At 39.9% G+C, this 17,064-nt stretch overlaps 1 protein-coding gene across 5 annotated transcripts in view; it reads left to right on the forward strand.

Moving 5' to 3' along the window:
- mbtps1 (membrane-bound transcription factor peptidase, site 1) overlaps nucleotides 1–17,064 on the forward strand; it is a 113,054-nt gene that overhangs the window by 56,123 nt on the left and 39,867 nt on the right. For all 5 annotated transcript variants that reach the window (XM_059992628.1, XM_059992627.1, XM_059992630.1 and 2 more), the window contains exons 8-10: nucleotides 890–957; nucleotides 6,595–6,697; nucleotides 10,924–11,075. In XM_059992628.1, the coding sequence (XP_059848611.1) occupies nucleotides 890–957; nucleotides 6,595–6,697; nucleotides 10,924–11,075 (323 nt within the window). The remainder of the gene's footprint in view (nucleotides 1–889; nucleotides 958–6,594; nucleotides 6,698–10,923; nucleotides 11,076–17,064) is intronic.

Consider the following 17,064-nt stretch of genomic DNA (forward strand, 5'->3'; position numbering starts at 1 on the left):
GTGCATGCACAAGAGAAAAGACAGACGGAAACCTACTGAAGGCCATTAAGGGTGTCGAGTATTCTTGAGGGAACTTCTCTCCAGAATATGATCGTAGTGGATGAGGCAATGATATAGATGCACATGAGACCGAGGTAATGCAGGCTTACGTTGAGCATAAGGAATTGCCCTATAATGTTCAAGTGGTCTCAGTGGACAGTTGTTTGTGCTGTATATTTCATTTTGCAGATGGTTGATTAGTTCATTGTATCTGACTTAAGTAAATTTTACTTCATAAATATTTTCTATAGTTACAGAAAATGCACTGGATTAACAGTGGTACAGTGTTCTTATTTGATGATGCATCTTGTTGGAGAAATGTGCTGGGACTCTTCATCGTGGTTTATCTTGTTCTATATTCTGGTGCTGAAAGCAATTATTCCTTGGTAGTGCCAAGTTGAAAAAGCCTCAAGGCTTGTTGGCATAGACATTCTTAGCCTACGCCCTGGTATTGAAATTAACCATGGCATCACTATTACAAAGATACCTGACCTATATTAAATTTACTGCTCTGATGTTATTCATCTTAAAAAGATAAAAAAGTACTTATTTTGCTCTTCTTCATCTGTCACCAATAATATTTGTATTATTAAATTAAATTATATTTCTAGCTAATGTGTGGTTTGTTATTTAACATTTTGTATTGTTACATTTTGATTAATTTGCAGGTACAGTGGAGGTAAGTTGCTGTTTCCAACTTAAAGCAAACCTAAAATGATTATATACTGAATGAATTTACTGTGATAATGTTCCTCTTTGTGAGGTTGCAGATTGAAGGGGAAGGAAGTGAGGTGGGAGGTAAAGAGATAAGTTTGGTTTTAATTTCATGGTGTTTTTTTACCCCCTTTAGGTTTGGGAGCTGACTGCTAATAAAGTGATCATGGTCTCTGCAATTGGTAATGATGGGCCTCTTTATGGGTGAGTTTGCTGTAATTGATCTTGGTTATGAAATTCGAAGTTCGAGGCTTGGTTACAGCACTGACAAAGCTAATTGTGCTTTCGTGTCTAGCTGTAGGATTCTGGGGAAAAGTAGTGTTTCTGTTTGCAGCCAATAAAGACTAGTTTTTTATTATTAACTGCAGGTGCTATGGGTCAATAGATAAATCAAGGTTAGAGTTAAGAAGTTGGATGAATTTGAGCTGCATTTCACACCTACTTGTAGACTAGTGGTCACCAGCCTTTTTAAGCCCAAGGTTCCCTACCTCGGCCTTAGTGAAAGGCAAGATAGAGGTTCTAAATTGGTTAGTCACAGGCATGCACACCGGGCAGAAAAGACCGAAAGTAAAACCCCACAACCTGGATGTAGAAATAATGTATGTACACTGCGTAGTTTCACTTAATAGAATTGGGAAGATTAAGCCAAAACCGATTTGTAGAAAAAAAATTGGTATGTACACGCATGCGCGCACACGTGCCCACGCAGGGCTTCATGGTAGTCTTTCTCGGGGGTAAACACAAGTGTCCCGTATTTGACTGCTTCTTTTGTCCCTTATTTGGGAGTGAGAAATTTGACTCATAACTACAGACAGCCAGTTTGAGGCAGTCTGTGAGGTGTCTGTCAGTAAGACAGCTCCTGTACTTAGATTTCATAATTTTCATCTGTTGCAGCACAATGTCCTCGCAAACCTCTTGACAGACTGAGTATTTGAATGGACTGTTTATTGTGTTAGACTGAATGTTGAATCTGCCATGTTTTTCAGGTGTTTTCTATTGGTAAACTGTTACTGAGACACTAGTATAAGTTTCAGAGGTACGCAAGATAATGACACCACTGATTTTTGTTTCCCAGTCATTTACATTTGGGGAATGTTGGAATTTAAAGGGGAGAAGTGTTCTAACGTGAGCATTATAAAGATAAGTTAATACAAATTAGGATAATGATAATATAGCAATTCCCCCCGCTATGGAAGCTGTTTGTAAGAGAGGTTGCTTCCAGGTTGTGGGGTTTTACTTCCGGTCTTTTCTACCGCGGTGCGTGGCGGGGGAGCTACACATGTGCGCACTGGGCAGTAAGAACGGAACTAAAACCCTGCAACCCGGAAACAATCTCTCAACAGTATTTGTGTATTTATTATTCATTTTTTGCGGGATCTACTGGGAAAGTTTCAAAGATCGACCAGTCGATCGCGATCAATGGGTTGGCGACCAGTATTTTAGACCATTGTCCAAACTTGTTAATGACAAATAGTTATGACTGTTAACTTTATAATTGACAGTCCATGAAACATCTTCGTTTTCTGCTGCTAAGTGCTGGATGGAAACACTAAGCATCTGAGGCTACATCCACACTAGACCGGATAATTTTGAAAACGCCGGTTTCACGTAAAAATGATAGGCGTCCACACTATGTGTTTTTGAAAATATCTCTATCCACACTGTAACAGAGATTACGGCGAATCTCCTCCTCCTACGCATGCGCAGGATACATCTACCGAAAACAAGCGACATGTTTGGTGTTGAATCTCACCGTAAAAGTGCGCATTTGTGTAGTTACAGACTAGAAAAACTTAAAACGATGGACAGCTGTTGGCTTTCACGCAGGAGAACTTAAAACTAAAAAAAAACAAATACTGGAGCATATGGCGACAACTGACGGAGTTCACGGACAGATGGACCCGGCTGATGACGAACATTGAAAAACTGACTAACTCTGTTGCATTAATAAAGCTCCTTGTTAAATGTATAAAACATGTCTGCATCAGTGTTATCTTGTACTAACTCTACTGACTTCAGTCTCGTTGCTGTCTGTTCTGAAATTGTTAGGTTGCATTCAAGAAAACTGAAATAGCGCGCTGCCGTCTGATAGCGTTTTCAGAAGTCTCCGGTTACCCCGTCCACACTGATCTGCCCAAACGTTTTCAAAAATATCCAGCCTGGAAAGCATTTATGAAAAGCTCTGGTTTCGGGGGACGAAAACACCGTTTTAGTGTGGACAGAGTGTAAAAACGAAGAGAAAAAGCTTCGGTTACGGATTTATCTGCTGTAGTGTGGATGTAGCCTGAATTATAATAACTGCACTGAGTTTCATTGTGTGCTGTAACTAGAATGCAAGTTATTTTTTATGAAAATAGTCTCACTCACTTAAACCATCAACTTTGCATTTGTAATACATTCGGCAGTAGAGCCATAACAGGAAGCAGAATGCTGAGGCCAGTTTGATCAGCTCTTATACTTGAACTGCAGTGCAGAACAGGGTCAGTTGAGCCACTGTCCATGCCAGTTGCATAAAACTACTTTGAATAATCTCAAATTGACCATGCAAGGTCAATTTCTCCTTCCAGTAATTTTTTTCCCCTCCCTCTTCCCTCTTCTTGTATTCCATACTCTGGCCTCTGTCCTCTTAGCTGTTCTCCTCACCTACCTATTACCTCCCCCGGTGTACCTCTTCCTTCCCTTTATCCCATAGTCCATCCTTCTCTCCTATCATATTTCTTCTTCAACCTTTTACCTTTACTACCTAACTGAGTTCACCAATCCTATAGCTGATCCTATTTTCCCTTGCGTCATCTTTTATTCTGACGTCTTTCCCCCTTCCTTTCTAGTACTGAAAAAGGGTCTCAGCCCAAAATGTCGAATGTTTATTCATTTTCAGAGATGCTGCCTGACCTCCTGAATTCCTCCAATATATTGTGTGTTGGTTTGAATAATCTTGCCTTTCAGTAATATTCCCTTATCCCACAAGTTTGGTCTCCCAAGTAGGTATCAAAATAGTTTTGAAAACATGAGTGTTTTTGCCTGTATATATTGTAAATGAATTCTAAACCCCTACTACAATTGAACTGAAATTATTTTTCCTCTGCTAATTATTCACTGATTATGCCCATGCGTTTTTCCTTTCCCCACCAACCCAACTATTTTTTCAAGTATCTCAATTTTTTTAATCAATTTATTGCATTAATAGTAGCTTTCAGGATTATGCTTCTGTACTTAAAAATGCTTCTTTCTAAAGAATAGTTAAAACCTGAGCAATTTTGTTTTTCAGGGAGGAGTTGCTATTCGACTTGTCTTCAGGTTAATTATAAATGTCCAAATGTAATTTGTGGATTATTTTCAGAAATTTTTTGTTTTGATATTTGTTTGTGGGATGGAAACAGTACCTTACTGGGAAAGTACACTGAATTGTTTCCATGCTCATTCCATTCCCTTTATTAGAGAATGCGATTTCAGTTACATGGATCTTGCTCTCTGGAATCCTGAATCCTTAATCCTTTTACTGACTGCATCTGAATGAACCTTTCTTATAAATATTGGGAGATGCCGCTCAAAAATAAACATATATTGCAAGCCTTAAATTATTTAAAATTTATTTATTTTACTTACAAACCCCATTTCCAGAAAAGTTGGGATATTTTCCAAAATGCAGTAAAAACAAAAATCTGTGATATGTTAATTCACATGAACCTTTATTTAACTGACAAAAGTACAAAGAATAGATTTTCAATAGTTTTACTGACCAACTTAATTGTATTTTGTAAATATACACAAATTTAGAATTTGATGGCTGCAACATTCTCAACAAAAGTTGGGACAGAGTTAAAATAAGATTGAAAAGTGCGCAGCATGTTCAAGTAACACCAGTTTGGAAGACTCCACATTAAGCAGGCTAATTGGTAGCAGGTGAGGTATCATGACTGGGTATAAAGGTAGCGTCCATCAAAGGCTCAGTCTTTGCAAGCAAGGATGGGTCGTGGCTCACCCCTTTGTGCCAAAATTCATGAGGGAATTGTTAATCAGTTCAAAAGGAACATTTCCCAACGCAAGATTGCAGAGAATTTAGGTCTTTCAACATCTACAGTACATAATATTGTGAAAAAATTCAGAGATATCTCAGTGCGTAAAGGGTAAGGTCGGAAACCACTGTTGAACGCGCGTGATCTTCGAGCCCTCAGGCAGCACTGCTTAAGAAACAGTCATGCTACTGTGACAATTATAGCCACCTGGGCTCGGGAGTACTTAGGAAAACCATTGTCACTTAACACAGTCTGTCGCTGCATCCAGAAATGCAATTTGAAACTGTATTACGCAAGGAGGAAGCCATACATCAACTCTATGCAGAAATGCCGGCGAGTTCTCTGGGCCCGAGCTCATCTCAGATGGACCAAAAGACTGTGGATCAGTGTGCTGTGGTCAGAGAGTCCACATTTCAGCTAGTTTTCGGAAAAAAACGGGCATTGAGTTCTCCGTGCTGAAGATGAAAACGACCATCCTGATTGTTATCAGCGAAAGGTGCAAAAGCCAGCATCTGTGATGGTATGGGGGTGCATCAGTGCCCACGGCATGGGTGAGTTGCATGTATGTGAAGGTACCATTGACTCTGAGGCGTATATTAGGATTTTAGAGAGACATATGTTGCCATCAAGGTGACATCTCTTCCCGGGATGTCCATGCTTATTTTAGCAGGACAATGCCAGACCACATTCTGCACGGATACAACAGCATGGCTTTGTAGACATAGAGTGCGTGTGCTTGACTGGCCTGCTGCCAGTCCAGATCTATCTCCTATTGAGAATGTATGGCGCATCACGAAGACGAGAATCAGACAACAGAGACCACGGACTGTTGAGCAGCTGAAGTCTTATATCAAGCAAGAATGGGCAAAATTTCCAATTGCAAATCTACTACAATTAGTATCCTCAGTTCCAAAATGATTAAAAAGTGTTATTAAAAGGAAAGGTGATGTAACACAATGGTAAACATGCCTCTGTCCCAACTTTTGTTGAGTGTGTTGCAGCCATCAAATTCTAAATTTGTGTATATTTACTAAATACAATTAAGTTGGTCAGTAAAACTATTGAAAATCTTTTCTTTGTACTTTTGTCAGTTAAATAAAGGTTTACGTGAATTAACATATCACAGATTTTTGTTTTTATTGCATTTTGGAAAATATCCCAACTTTTCTGGAAATGGAGTTTGTAGAATCAACTAAAATTGCACAAAACAACATCATGTCTTTCTCCTATGAGTTTGACTATTGCTCTGTGGGCGTACCTACACCTCAGGGACTGTAGTGGTTCAAGAAGGCAGCTCATCACCACCTTCTCAAAGGCAGCTAAGGATGGGCAATAAATGCTGGCATAGCTGGTAACACCCACATTCTGTAAATGAATGAAAAAAAAATTGCACTATAGTTTCTCGAATCTGAAGGCTGTGGATTCAACTTAGCTTTGGCATTTGAGTGTGGTCAGAAGTTGTTAGTTTTAGCTGATATGCTTAAAGCTTACCTCTCCATGTTAGTATAAAAAGTTGGATTGGCAGTAATTGCAGAAGGTTGAGAGTTTTAAACTCTTGACCTGCATGAAGACTTCTGGAATGTTCATTATCATAAACATGTTTATGGCATCTTTGTGCACAAATTAGTATGTTTAGACCTGTCTATTTTGCAGTGGTAAAACTTCAGAAAGCACATTATTAGCTGCCAGACATTTAAACAGAATTTAGAAAAACATGGAAGTTATTATGTTTGCTATGACTTGACACAGCTAAACGATAATCCTAGTTTATTAACTCATTCTAACCTTAATTGTTTTGACTCTAATGTTGTTTCATCTCTTCCAGTACTCTCAATAATCCTGCTGACCAGATGGATGTAATTGGTGTAGGTGGGATTGATTTTGAAGACAACATGGCTCGATTCTCCTCCAGAGGAATGACCACTTGGGTAAATTAGCAGTGAATTGTATATCTCTTACTTGCAGATTGACCACAGGAAAGACCAACACATAAAGCTCGCATGTACTTGACTTTAGCAGTATTGTATAGCAGTGGTCATTCCTTCGGTATCTTTCTGAGAACTGACCTATCTCCAGCAGGGACCTCAAGGCATTTGTCCCTTTTACACCCTCTCTGAATTCGTTGGATGGGTAATTGATTACTGTCAAGGTACCCTCCAAGGCCAATGTTACAACCATTAATGGCCTTATTATAGTTCGTTCAATTGTCATTCAACCATACTGTAATAACCATGGATACCATAGAACCATAGAACATTACAGCACAGAAACAGGTCTTTTGGCCCTTCTTGGCTGTGCCAAACCATTTTTCTGCCTAGTCCCACTGACCTGCACCTGGCTCTTATCCCTCCATACACCTCTCATCCATGTACCTGTCCAAGTTTTTCTTAAATGTTAAAAGTGAGCCCGCATTTACCACTTCATCTGACAGCTCATTCCACACTCCCAACACTGTGTGAAGAAGTCCCCCCTAATGTTCCCATTAAACTTTTTCCCCTTCATCCTTAACCCATGTCCTCTGGTTTTTTTTCTCCCCTAGCCTCAGTGGAAAAAGCCTGCTTGCATTCACTCTATCTATACCCATCATAATTTTATATACATCTATCAAGTCTCCCCTGATTCTTCTACACTCCAGGGAATAAAATCCTAACCTATTCAACCTTTCTCTATAACTCAGTTTCTCAAGTCCCGGCAACATCCTTGTAAACCTTCCTTGCACTCTTTCAACCTTATTACTATTCTTCCTGATGCAACCAGTCAATATACTCTCCACCACACATCTATAAAAGTTTGTGCAGGTAGAAGGGATTTGGTGTCATTAACTTAATTAGTTTGGCACAATGTGGGCAGAAGGGCTAGTTCCTGTGCTGTACTGTCCAGTAAAGTAAAGGACAGTCAAGATTGCATGTGATCTTTTAACGGAACTTGTGTGTTGTTGTGTTCCCAATTGTCTTGTGTCATTGTCTCAAGATGGCAAAGCTGGTGGGCTTTTAAATGCTTTAAAGGAAGTTTTGACAAGGTGCCAAGCTGCATTTTATAAGTGGTGATGAATGTTGATGGTAGAGGGAGTAAATGTTTGCATAGGACACTGGTTAGTATGTCAATCAATTGGGCTGCTTTGTCTATGGTAGTGTTGAACTTTTATGTGTTGTTAAAACTTATTGTGCAGATCTGTGTGTAGCATCTTGGAATGTTGATGTGCACTTTGCCGTAAACTTTTTCATTTCAGAGCATTGCAGTGTGTAACTTCAGTTCTTTGTACTTCTCAAAGCAAGTAATCTTGTACTTCTAGAGGCTGTTTTAAACCTGTACAATGTATGACTAATCTCACATTTCTAAAGTTTTATCTGTTTCATGTTTCTCCATGTTCAGTGCACGACTAAATGTGGTCTTGTATGCATATTATCTGACATCAACCACACATATAAATTTAGTGTTACTTAAAAACAAGAGAGCATAAGCGGAGCAAGTCTGCTATTCAGCATACTTAAGAGTGATCAAATATCTTAATGCCATATTCCTGCTCTCTTCCACTGTCCTTGTTTTGTCTCAAGGAATATTTCTATCTCCTTAAAAGTACCTTGGCCTTTATAGTTTTTATGTGAATTCCAGACTCACCATCTTCAGCTCTGAGGATGCGTCTTCTTGCAGTCTTCAATCTCTTCCCTGTAATCTGAATCTTTGACCCCTCAGAAATCTAAACTGCATCCAGTCTGTGGGTTTGCTACAGTGTTGCTGTGGTTAATGTCATTGCCCCATAGCTCTAGACACCCAGATTTAACCCTGACCTTAGGTGCTGATTCAAGTAATTGCACATCCTGTGTAGAATTATCAGATGTTCTGGTCTCTTCCCACCTCCCACAAATGTGCTGGTGAGTTAATTGTCCTTGGTGTAGGTAAGAGGGAAGAAATTGATGAGCATGAGAGAAATAATAATATGCAATGATAGAGGGAAATAAGGAGATGGAGAATGGGACCACTGTGATTACCCTGCTGGGAGCTCATGGAGTTACTAAGCTAAAATAGTCTCCAGTGCCATAGAGGATAAGTAATCTTTTTACTTCAAGACACAGGTATACAGCTTTAAGTTAATGGTGCTTCCTATTTACTGTCATGCATAAAGAATACAGGGACTGTTTAAATAAGAGTAGGGGCGTTCTTTATGTTTTCTATTTGACATTTATCCCTCAACCAACAATACTAATTATGTGATCATTACGTCATTTGTGATTGCAAAACTTTGCTTTTTAAATTCATTGAGAAGTACAACACAGAAACAGGCCCTTCAACCCATCTTATCCATGCCAAAACCATTAAAACTGTCTCCTGCTATTGACCTGCACCAGGACCATAGCCCTCCATACCCCTACTATCCATGTACCTATCCAAACTTCTCTTAAACGTTGAAATCGAGCTTGCATACACCACTTGTGCTGGTAGCTCATACCACACTCTCACAGCCCTCTCGATGAAGAAGTTCCCCTCATGTACCCCTAAGTTTCTCACCTTTCACCCTTAACCCATGAGCTCTGTAGTCCCACCCACCCTCAGTGGAAAAAGCCTGCTTCTATTTACCTTATCTATACCCCTCATAATTTTGTATACTTCTATCAATCTCCTCTTAATCTTCTGTGTTCTCAAGAATACAGCCCTAACCAATTCAATCTTTCCTTATAGTTCAAGTTCTCTAGAGATGGCAACATTCCTTGTAAATTTTCTCTGCAGTTTTTCAATCTTATTTACATCTTTCCTAAAAGTAGGTGACCAAAACTGCACACATACTCCAAACTAGGCCTCACCAATATCTTGTACATAACATCCCATCTTCTGTGTATGTGTATGGCTCACTACAATTTTGACACAGGTCCTCCCCCTTTAGCCGGATGGTTGTGTAGTGGCATCCACACTGGACTTAAAGGCAATTGCTCCTGCAAACGAATCCAGCCAGCTCCTTGCATGCTTTCCTTCCATGCTGGGTTGAGCACTGAGCTAGCAACTCACCCTTTTTAAAAAAAAATCAAACAGATAAATGCTGAAGTAATGGCAAGGTTGCCGCCTGATGCACCATAAGGCATGGCGAGGAACAACAATATCTCAGGTACTCCTCAGGTTATGGCAGTGTTCTATTCCTGTGGTGTTCATAATCTGAATAGTTTGTAAATTGGAAATGCAGCCGTAATGCAAGTTTCTACAGCAGAATATGCCTGTAGCCCCAGAGTAGCCCCCCAAATGGTCTGTTTTCCCTTACAAGTTGGGTGCTCATAATCCTTGGAGGATCTGTATAATAATTCATTGCCAGATAATCTATTACTGGTCTCAATTGTACAATTCATTCTGAGATGATAGGTCAAGTTCAGGTCCAACTAATAATCTGAGTATAGAAATCCAGTTTTTTCACTCCAGAGGAATATACTGAGGGGATTATGCTTTGACAATTGTGTTGCTAGAGTGAGCTATTCAAACAAGACTGTGTCCATTCTCTCAGCTGAATGTTAAAGAACCTAGCTATATAGCTATTTTTATAGGGCAACATTTGCTTGATGTTATTTATTATCAGTTTTCTAAAAATCCCATTGTTGTATTAGGGGCTTTCTGTGCACAGATAGACTAGTATCTTCCTACATTAAAACAGTAAATGCACTCGTGAAAAACTTCATTGGCTGCAAAATACTTTGAAAGGGGATATAAAAGGCTCTGATTTTGCAATTGAACTGCGCAAGAGCCTTGAGGATTTAAAAGGCACTAAAACAAATGCAGCTTTGACTTGTGTAAGGCATTTGAAGATTCTGTTGCGTGTGTATCTGCAATTCTGAATGATCTGATGCAAGTATATTTAATTGACTGTTCAACCTATTTGTAAAGAAGGTCTAATGTTTGGAAACCCATAATGAGTACCTTCTTGTTTCAATGTTGTATTTTCAGAGCCCAGCCCATAGTTAAACAGCCTGTGCTTGAAATGTAAAATAAAAATACTTTGCTTATGTTAGTAAGGTGATGAATACCAGATAAAATTATTGCTTGTACTCATTCTGCTCAGTATTGACCATTTGCTAATGTTAGTGTATGATATTCTTCCAAATTTATACACAAATTAACATTTGTGGTTATTGCATTTGAGTTCTTGCCAAATGAATGCTTGTTTTTCTTCCCATAGGAGCTTCCTGGTGGTTATGGCAGAATGAAACCAGATATTGTGACCTATGGCTCTAGCGTGCGAGGCTCTGGTATGCAAGGAGGTTGCCGTTCGCTTTCGGGCACTAGTGTGGCATCACCAGTGGTGGCTGGTGCAGTCACTCTGCTTGCAAGGTGAGTACATCTTGATGTGATTGCAAGCAAGTGGATATTGCAGAAAAAATTCCTGCTCTTTGAATGTACTGTTCTACTTGGGCTTCAGGACTTCTGACACCCAATGGCAATGGCCCACACCTGAGCCTGAGTGACGGAGGCCTTAATGAAGCACTATTCTAGTCAGACTTAAATGCATGTCTACTTTACCCAAGGTGCCAAAAAGAGCAATCAGAGGGTTAGGTTTTAAGTGGCAATAAGAATATGGGTTAAAGATAAAAAAAACTAGTCTGGAATTTTCTAGACTAGGACAAGCCCAGTACATATGAATAAGAGAAGCCTTGCCCCCTTTACACTTGTCAAAAATTGGACTAATATCAGGATAAAACCGCAATAATTTAGTTTTAGACATATGAGCCCTATGTATAACCTTAAACTGCAAAAGGCAGTGGTGAGCACATAAAGAAGTTGAGTTAACTGACTTAATAATTGAATCCCAAACCGCATCAGATAAAGAAATATTTAAATCATGCTCCCAAGCAGTTTTTTATCTTTATCCCATATTCTTAATTGCCACTTAAAACCTCACCCTCTGATTGCTCTTATTGGCACTTTGAGTGAAGCAGACATTCATTTGAGCCCAACTAAACTTTGAACATTATCTTTTGCCTCTCTTTTGGCTAGATGGTTAGTTCTTCTCAGGTGGAGTGATGTTGCCCCACCCACTCATGCTCAATGGCTTAGTGATATTACGTCCTGTTTAGACCTTGAAAAGATTCATTATTCACTTCTCAATTCGGACATAAAGTTTCATAAGGTGTGGGGACCTTTTCTTGAATACTTTCATAACTCCTATTTAGATTAAGTTTATTCTTTTTTTTGTACTATAATCCCTTACTTTCAGCTTTTTTTCCTGTAAGTTTTATGGGTTTTTTTGATGTGAATTACATTATAATTTTGGTAGTAAGCATTATATTTTCTTTTTATATATATATTTACAGCCTGGGATCAAACACTCCGATTAATTTTTCTTTTACACGTTGAAGTGGTTGGCCTGGAGTTTTGTAGTTGGAGGGTGGGGAGGATACTAACTTTATATGATTTTATTTTTGGAGTTTTTTCCTTATTGTTATGAATTACATATTAGACATGTTTGTTTTGCACTGTATAAATCTCCATTTTGTTGATGGTTTTTTTTTGTAGTTGTAGAAAGTCATAAAAAAAATAAAAAAGCCCTATTTTGAGTCTATCACAACAGCCAATATTGCAAAAGTATCTGTAGCTCACCAGGACATCACTAATGAAACTCCTGTAAATTGTGTGTCTGCTCTATCAAGAATTATCATTATTTTCAAGTTTGGAGTAGGATTACACTTTTCTACCCGTTGTATGGAAAACATCCCATGTGTGATCTAACCACTATCAAATTACATACAGGATGCTTCTGTATTTTGAGCAAACAAGGATTATTATCTGTAAATATTTAAAACAGCTGCTACTATAAATTTATCTCAAGATTACTTGGTGACTTCTGGGAAATACTGACAGATGGGGTAATGAATACTCTCCCAAGTGAGTTTTAAACAGCTATTAAGACTCTTGAGGAAGTTTTGGGATTGGCTCTTGCAAACTTCATATTGAGTAAATAAAATAACCAAGTTAGTCTAAAATTCCATTAAAAAAAAATTAGTTCAAATTATCTTTAGTTAGTTTGACCTAGAAGCCTTTATGCATTATGGTGTTCTGTTTGACAAAACTTTGGCTTGCAAGGTGATTACAGGTGTTTTCCCCTTTTGCCTTAGTACATTAAAAAAACGGGAGTGACAGTAAGTCCCTTAAGATTGCTCTGCCACTCCGTATTGATCTGTCCTAAACTTAACTTTTGTCCATTTTCCCTATAGCCCCCAAATCCCTAATCATTCTAAAATTTAAATATCCTTAATGATCTAGTCCTCTATAACTCCATCGTGGAGAATTCCAGAGATTCGCCACCTGCAGTGCAGAAACTGAATATAAATGACATCTTTGCCTTCTGAAGATTTGATTGTGATAATCTGAATCACCAGAGTATGTCATATGAAGTGGGAAATCATGGACTTCCATCTTCTCTATCCATGGCCATGATTGTTCTTGAGAAGTTTTTCTATAGAAATGGTTTGCCAAAGCCTTTGGGCAGTGTCTTTACAAGACAGTGACCCCAGCCATTATCAATACTTTTCAGAGATCATCTGCTTGGCATCAGTGGTCATGTAACCAGCACTTGTGATCTACACCATGTTCAGACAACCATTCACTGCCTGCTTCTGTGGTTTCATATGACCCTGATCAAGGGATAAGTGGATGCTGTACCTTGCCCATGGGTGACTTGATTAGCTGTTGAAAAATGGGAGGGATAAGAAATATTAAATGCAAATCTGTATGGAAACTCAGATTGTACACCACAGTGGGTACAATTAGTACAGCGTCTTGGCTCTTATCTGCAATGACTTAATTCATTCGGTTAATTGGCTGAAATATGCAGGTTTCTGCCACTTCGCATCAGGCAGCATGCAAACTTGAAAAAAAAACTCTGGACAAGTGGCCTGACTTAATGTTGAAATAGAGGAGGAGTTTTCTGGTGCAGATTTTGAGGAAATGTCGAGAATATAATGTAAATTTTCCCTTGACATTTTCATTTTTAAAAAGGGGGTGGCAAGACATTATCAAATAGAAACATAGAAAACCTACAGCACAATACAGGCCCTTTGACCCACAAAGTTGTGCCGATCATGTCCCTACCTTAGAAATTACTAGGCTTACCCATAGCCCTCTATTTTTCTATTTTTATCCAAAAGTCTCCTACAAGACCCTATTGTATCTGCCTCCCCCACTGTTGCTGGAAGCCCATTCCATGCACTTGCCACTCTCTGAGTAAGAAACTTACCCCAACATCTCCTCTGTACTCCCCAGCACCTTAAACCTGTGTCCTCTTGTGGCAGCCATTTTAGCTCTGGGAAAAGGCCCCTGACTATCCACATGATCAATGTCTCTCATCATCTTACACACCTCTATCAGGTCACCTCTCATACTCTGTTGTTTCAAGGAGAAAAGGCCATGTTCACTCAACCTGTTCTCATAAGTGAGGCGATCAGAACTGAGCACAGTACTCCTAAGTGGGGTCTGACCAGGGTCCTGTATTGCTGGAACATTACCTCTTGGCTCCTAAATTCAGTTCCACAATTGATGAAGGCCAATATACCATACGCCTTCTTAACCACAGTGTTAACCTGTGCAACTGATTTGAGCATCCTATGGACTCGGACCCCAAGATCCATCTGATCCTCCACACTGCCAAGAGTCTTACCATTAATACTATATTCTGCCATCATATTTGACCTACCAAAATGAACCACTTCACACTTAGTTCTGGTCACCTCAGTATAGGAAGGATGTGGAAGCATTGGAAAGGGTACAGAGGAGATTTACCAGGATGCTGCCTGGTTTAGAGAGTATGGATTATGATCAGAGATTAAGGGAGCTAGGGCTTTACTCTTTGGAAAGGAGGATGAGAGGATGAGAGGAGGCATGATAGAGGTGTACAAGATATTAAGAGGAATAGACAGAGTGGACAGCCAGCACCTCTTCCCCAGGGCACCACTGCTCAGTACAAGAGGACATGGCTTTAAGGTATGGAGAGGGAAGTTCAAGGGGGATATTAGAGGAAGGTTTTTCACTCAGAGTGGTTGGTGTGTGGAATGCACTGCATGAGTCAGTGGTGGAGGCAGATACACTAGTGAAGTTTAAGAGACTACTAGTCTCCTACTATATGGAGGAATTTAAGGTGGGGGGTTATATGGAAGGCAGTGTTTGAGGGTCGGCACAACATTGTGGGCCGAAGGGCCTGTAATGTGCTGTACTATTCTATGTTATATGTTATCTGGCTTGAACTCCATCTGCCACTTCTCAGGCCAGTTTTGCATCCTATCAATGTCCTGCTGTAACCTCTGACAGCCCTCCACACTATCCACAACACCTCCAACCTTTGTGTCACCAGCAAACTTAATAACCCATCCCTCCACTTCCTCATACAGGTCATTTATAAACATCACAAAGAGTAAGGGTCCCAGAACAGATCCCTGAGGCATCCCACTGGTGACCAACCTCCATGCAGAATATGACCCATCTACAACCACTCTTTGCCTTCTGTGGGCAAGCCTGTTCTGGATCCACAAAGCAATGTCCCCATGGATCCCATGCCTCTTTACTTTTCAGTAAACCTTGCTAGGGGTACCTTATCAAATGCCTTGCTGAAATCCATATACACTACATTGACTGCTCTTCCTTCATCAATGTGTTTCGTCACATCCTCAAAAAATTCATTCAGGCTTGTAAGGCATGACCTGCCTTTGACAAAGCCACACTGACTATTCCTAATCATATTATACCTCTCCAACTGTTCATAAATCCTGCTTCTCAGGATCTTCTCCATCAACTTACCAACCACTGAGGTAAGACTCACTGGTCTATAATTTCCTGGTCTATCTCTACTTCCTTTCCTGAATAAAGGACCAACATTTACAACCCTCCAATCCTCCGGAACCTCTCCCGTCCCCATTGATGATGCAAAGATCATCGCCAGAGGCTCAGCAATCTCCTCCCTCGCCTCCCACAGTAACCTGGGGTATATCTCATCCAGGCCCGGTGACTTACCCAACTTGATGCTTTCCAAGAGATCCAGCACATCCCCTTTCTTAATATCTGCATGCTCAAGCTTTTCAGTTTGCTGCAAGTCATCACTACTATCAAGATCCTTTTCCATAGTGAATACTGTAGCAAAGGATTCATTAAGTACCTCTGCTATTTCCTTCTGTTTCATACACACTTTCCCACCGTCAAACTTGATAGGTCATATTCTTTCACGTCTTATCCTCCTGCTCTTCACGTACTTGTAGAACGCCTTTGGGTTTTCGTTAATCCTGGCCGCCAAGGCCTTCTCATGGCCCCTTCTGCCTCTCTGAATTTCCTTCTGAAGCTCCTTTCTGTTAGCCTTATAATCTTCTAGATCTCTAGCATTACCTAGCTCTCTGAACCTTTTGTAAGCTTTCTTTTTCTTCTTGAGTAGATTTATTACAGCGGTTTCTGTACCTTACCATAACTTCCCTGTCTCATTGGAACGTACCTGTGCTGAACTCCACACAAATATCCCCTGAATGTTTGCCACATTTCTTCTGTATTTTTCCCTGAGAACATCTGTTTCCAATTTAAGCTTCCATTTTCCTGCCTGATAGCCTCATAATTCCCCTTACTGCAATTAAATGCTTTCTTAATTTGCCTGTTCCTATCTCTCTCTGATGCTGTGGTAAAGGAGATAGAATTATGATCACTATCTCCAAAATGCTCTCCCACTGAGAGATCTGACACCTGAGCAGGTTCATTTTCCAATACCAAATCAAGTGCAGCCTCTCCTCTTGTAGGCTTATCTACATATTGTGTCAAGAAACCTTCCTGAACGCAAATAACAAACTCCACCCCATCTAAACCCCTTGCTGTAAGGAGATGCCAATCAATATTTGGGAAATTAAAATCTCCCATTACGACAACTGATTATTACACCTCTCCAGGATCTGTTTCTCTATCTGCTCCTCAATATCCCTGTTACTATCGAGCAGCCTATAAAAAAACACCCAGTAAAGTTATTGACCCCTTCCTGTTCCTAACCTACCACAGAGATACTGTAGACAATCCCTCATGATGTCCACATTTTCTGCAGCTGTGACACTATGTCTGATCAACAGTGCCTTGCCCCCACCTATTTTTTCTTCCCTCCCTGTCCTTTCTGAAACATCTAAAACCCGGCACTTAAAGTGACCATTCCTGTCCCTGGGCCATCCAAGTCTCTGTAATGGCCACCACATCTTATCTCCAAGTACTGATCCAACCTCTAAGCTCATCTGCTTTGTTCACAACACTCCTTGTGTTAAAACAGACACATCTCAGAGCTTCTGTCTGAGTGCGTCCTTTCTCTATCACC

This window comes from Hypanus sabinus, chromosome 17, assembly GCF_030144855.1.
Source record: "Hypanus sabinus isolate sHypSab1 chromosome 17, sHypSab1.hap1, whole genome shotgun sequence".
Taxonomy (NCBI): Eukaryota; Metazoa; Chordata; class Chondrichthyes; order Myliobatiformes; family Dasyatidae; genus Hypanus; species Hypanus sabinus.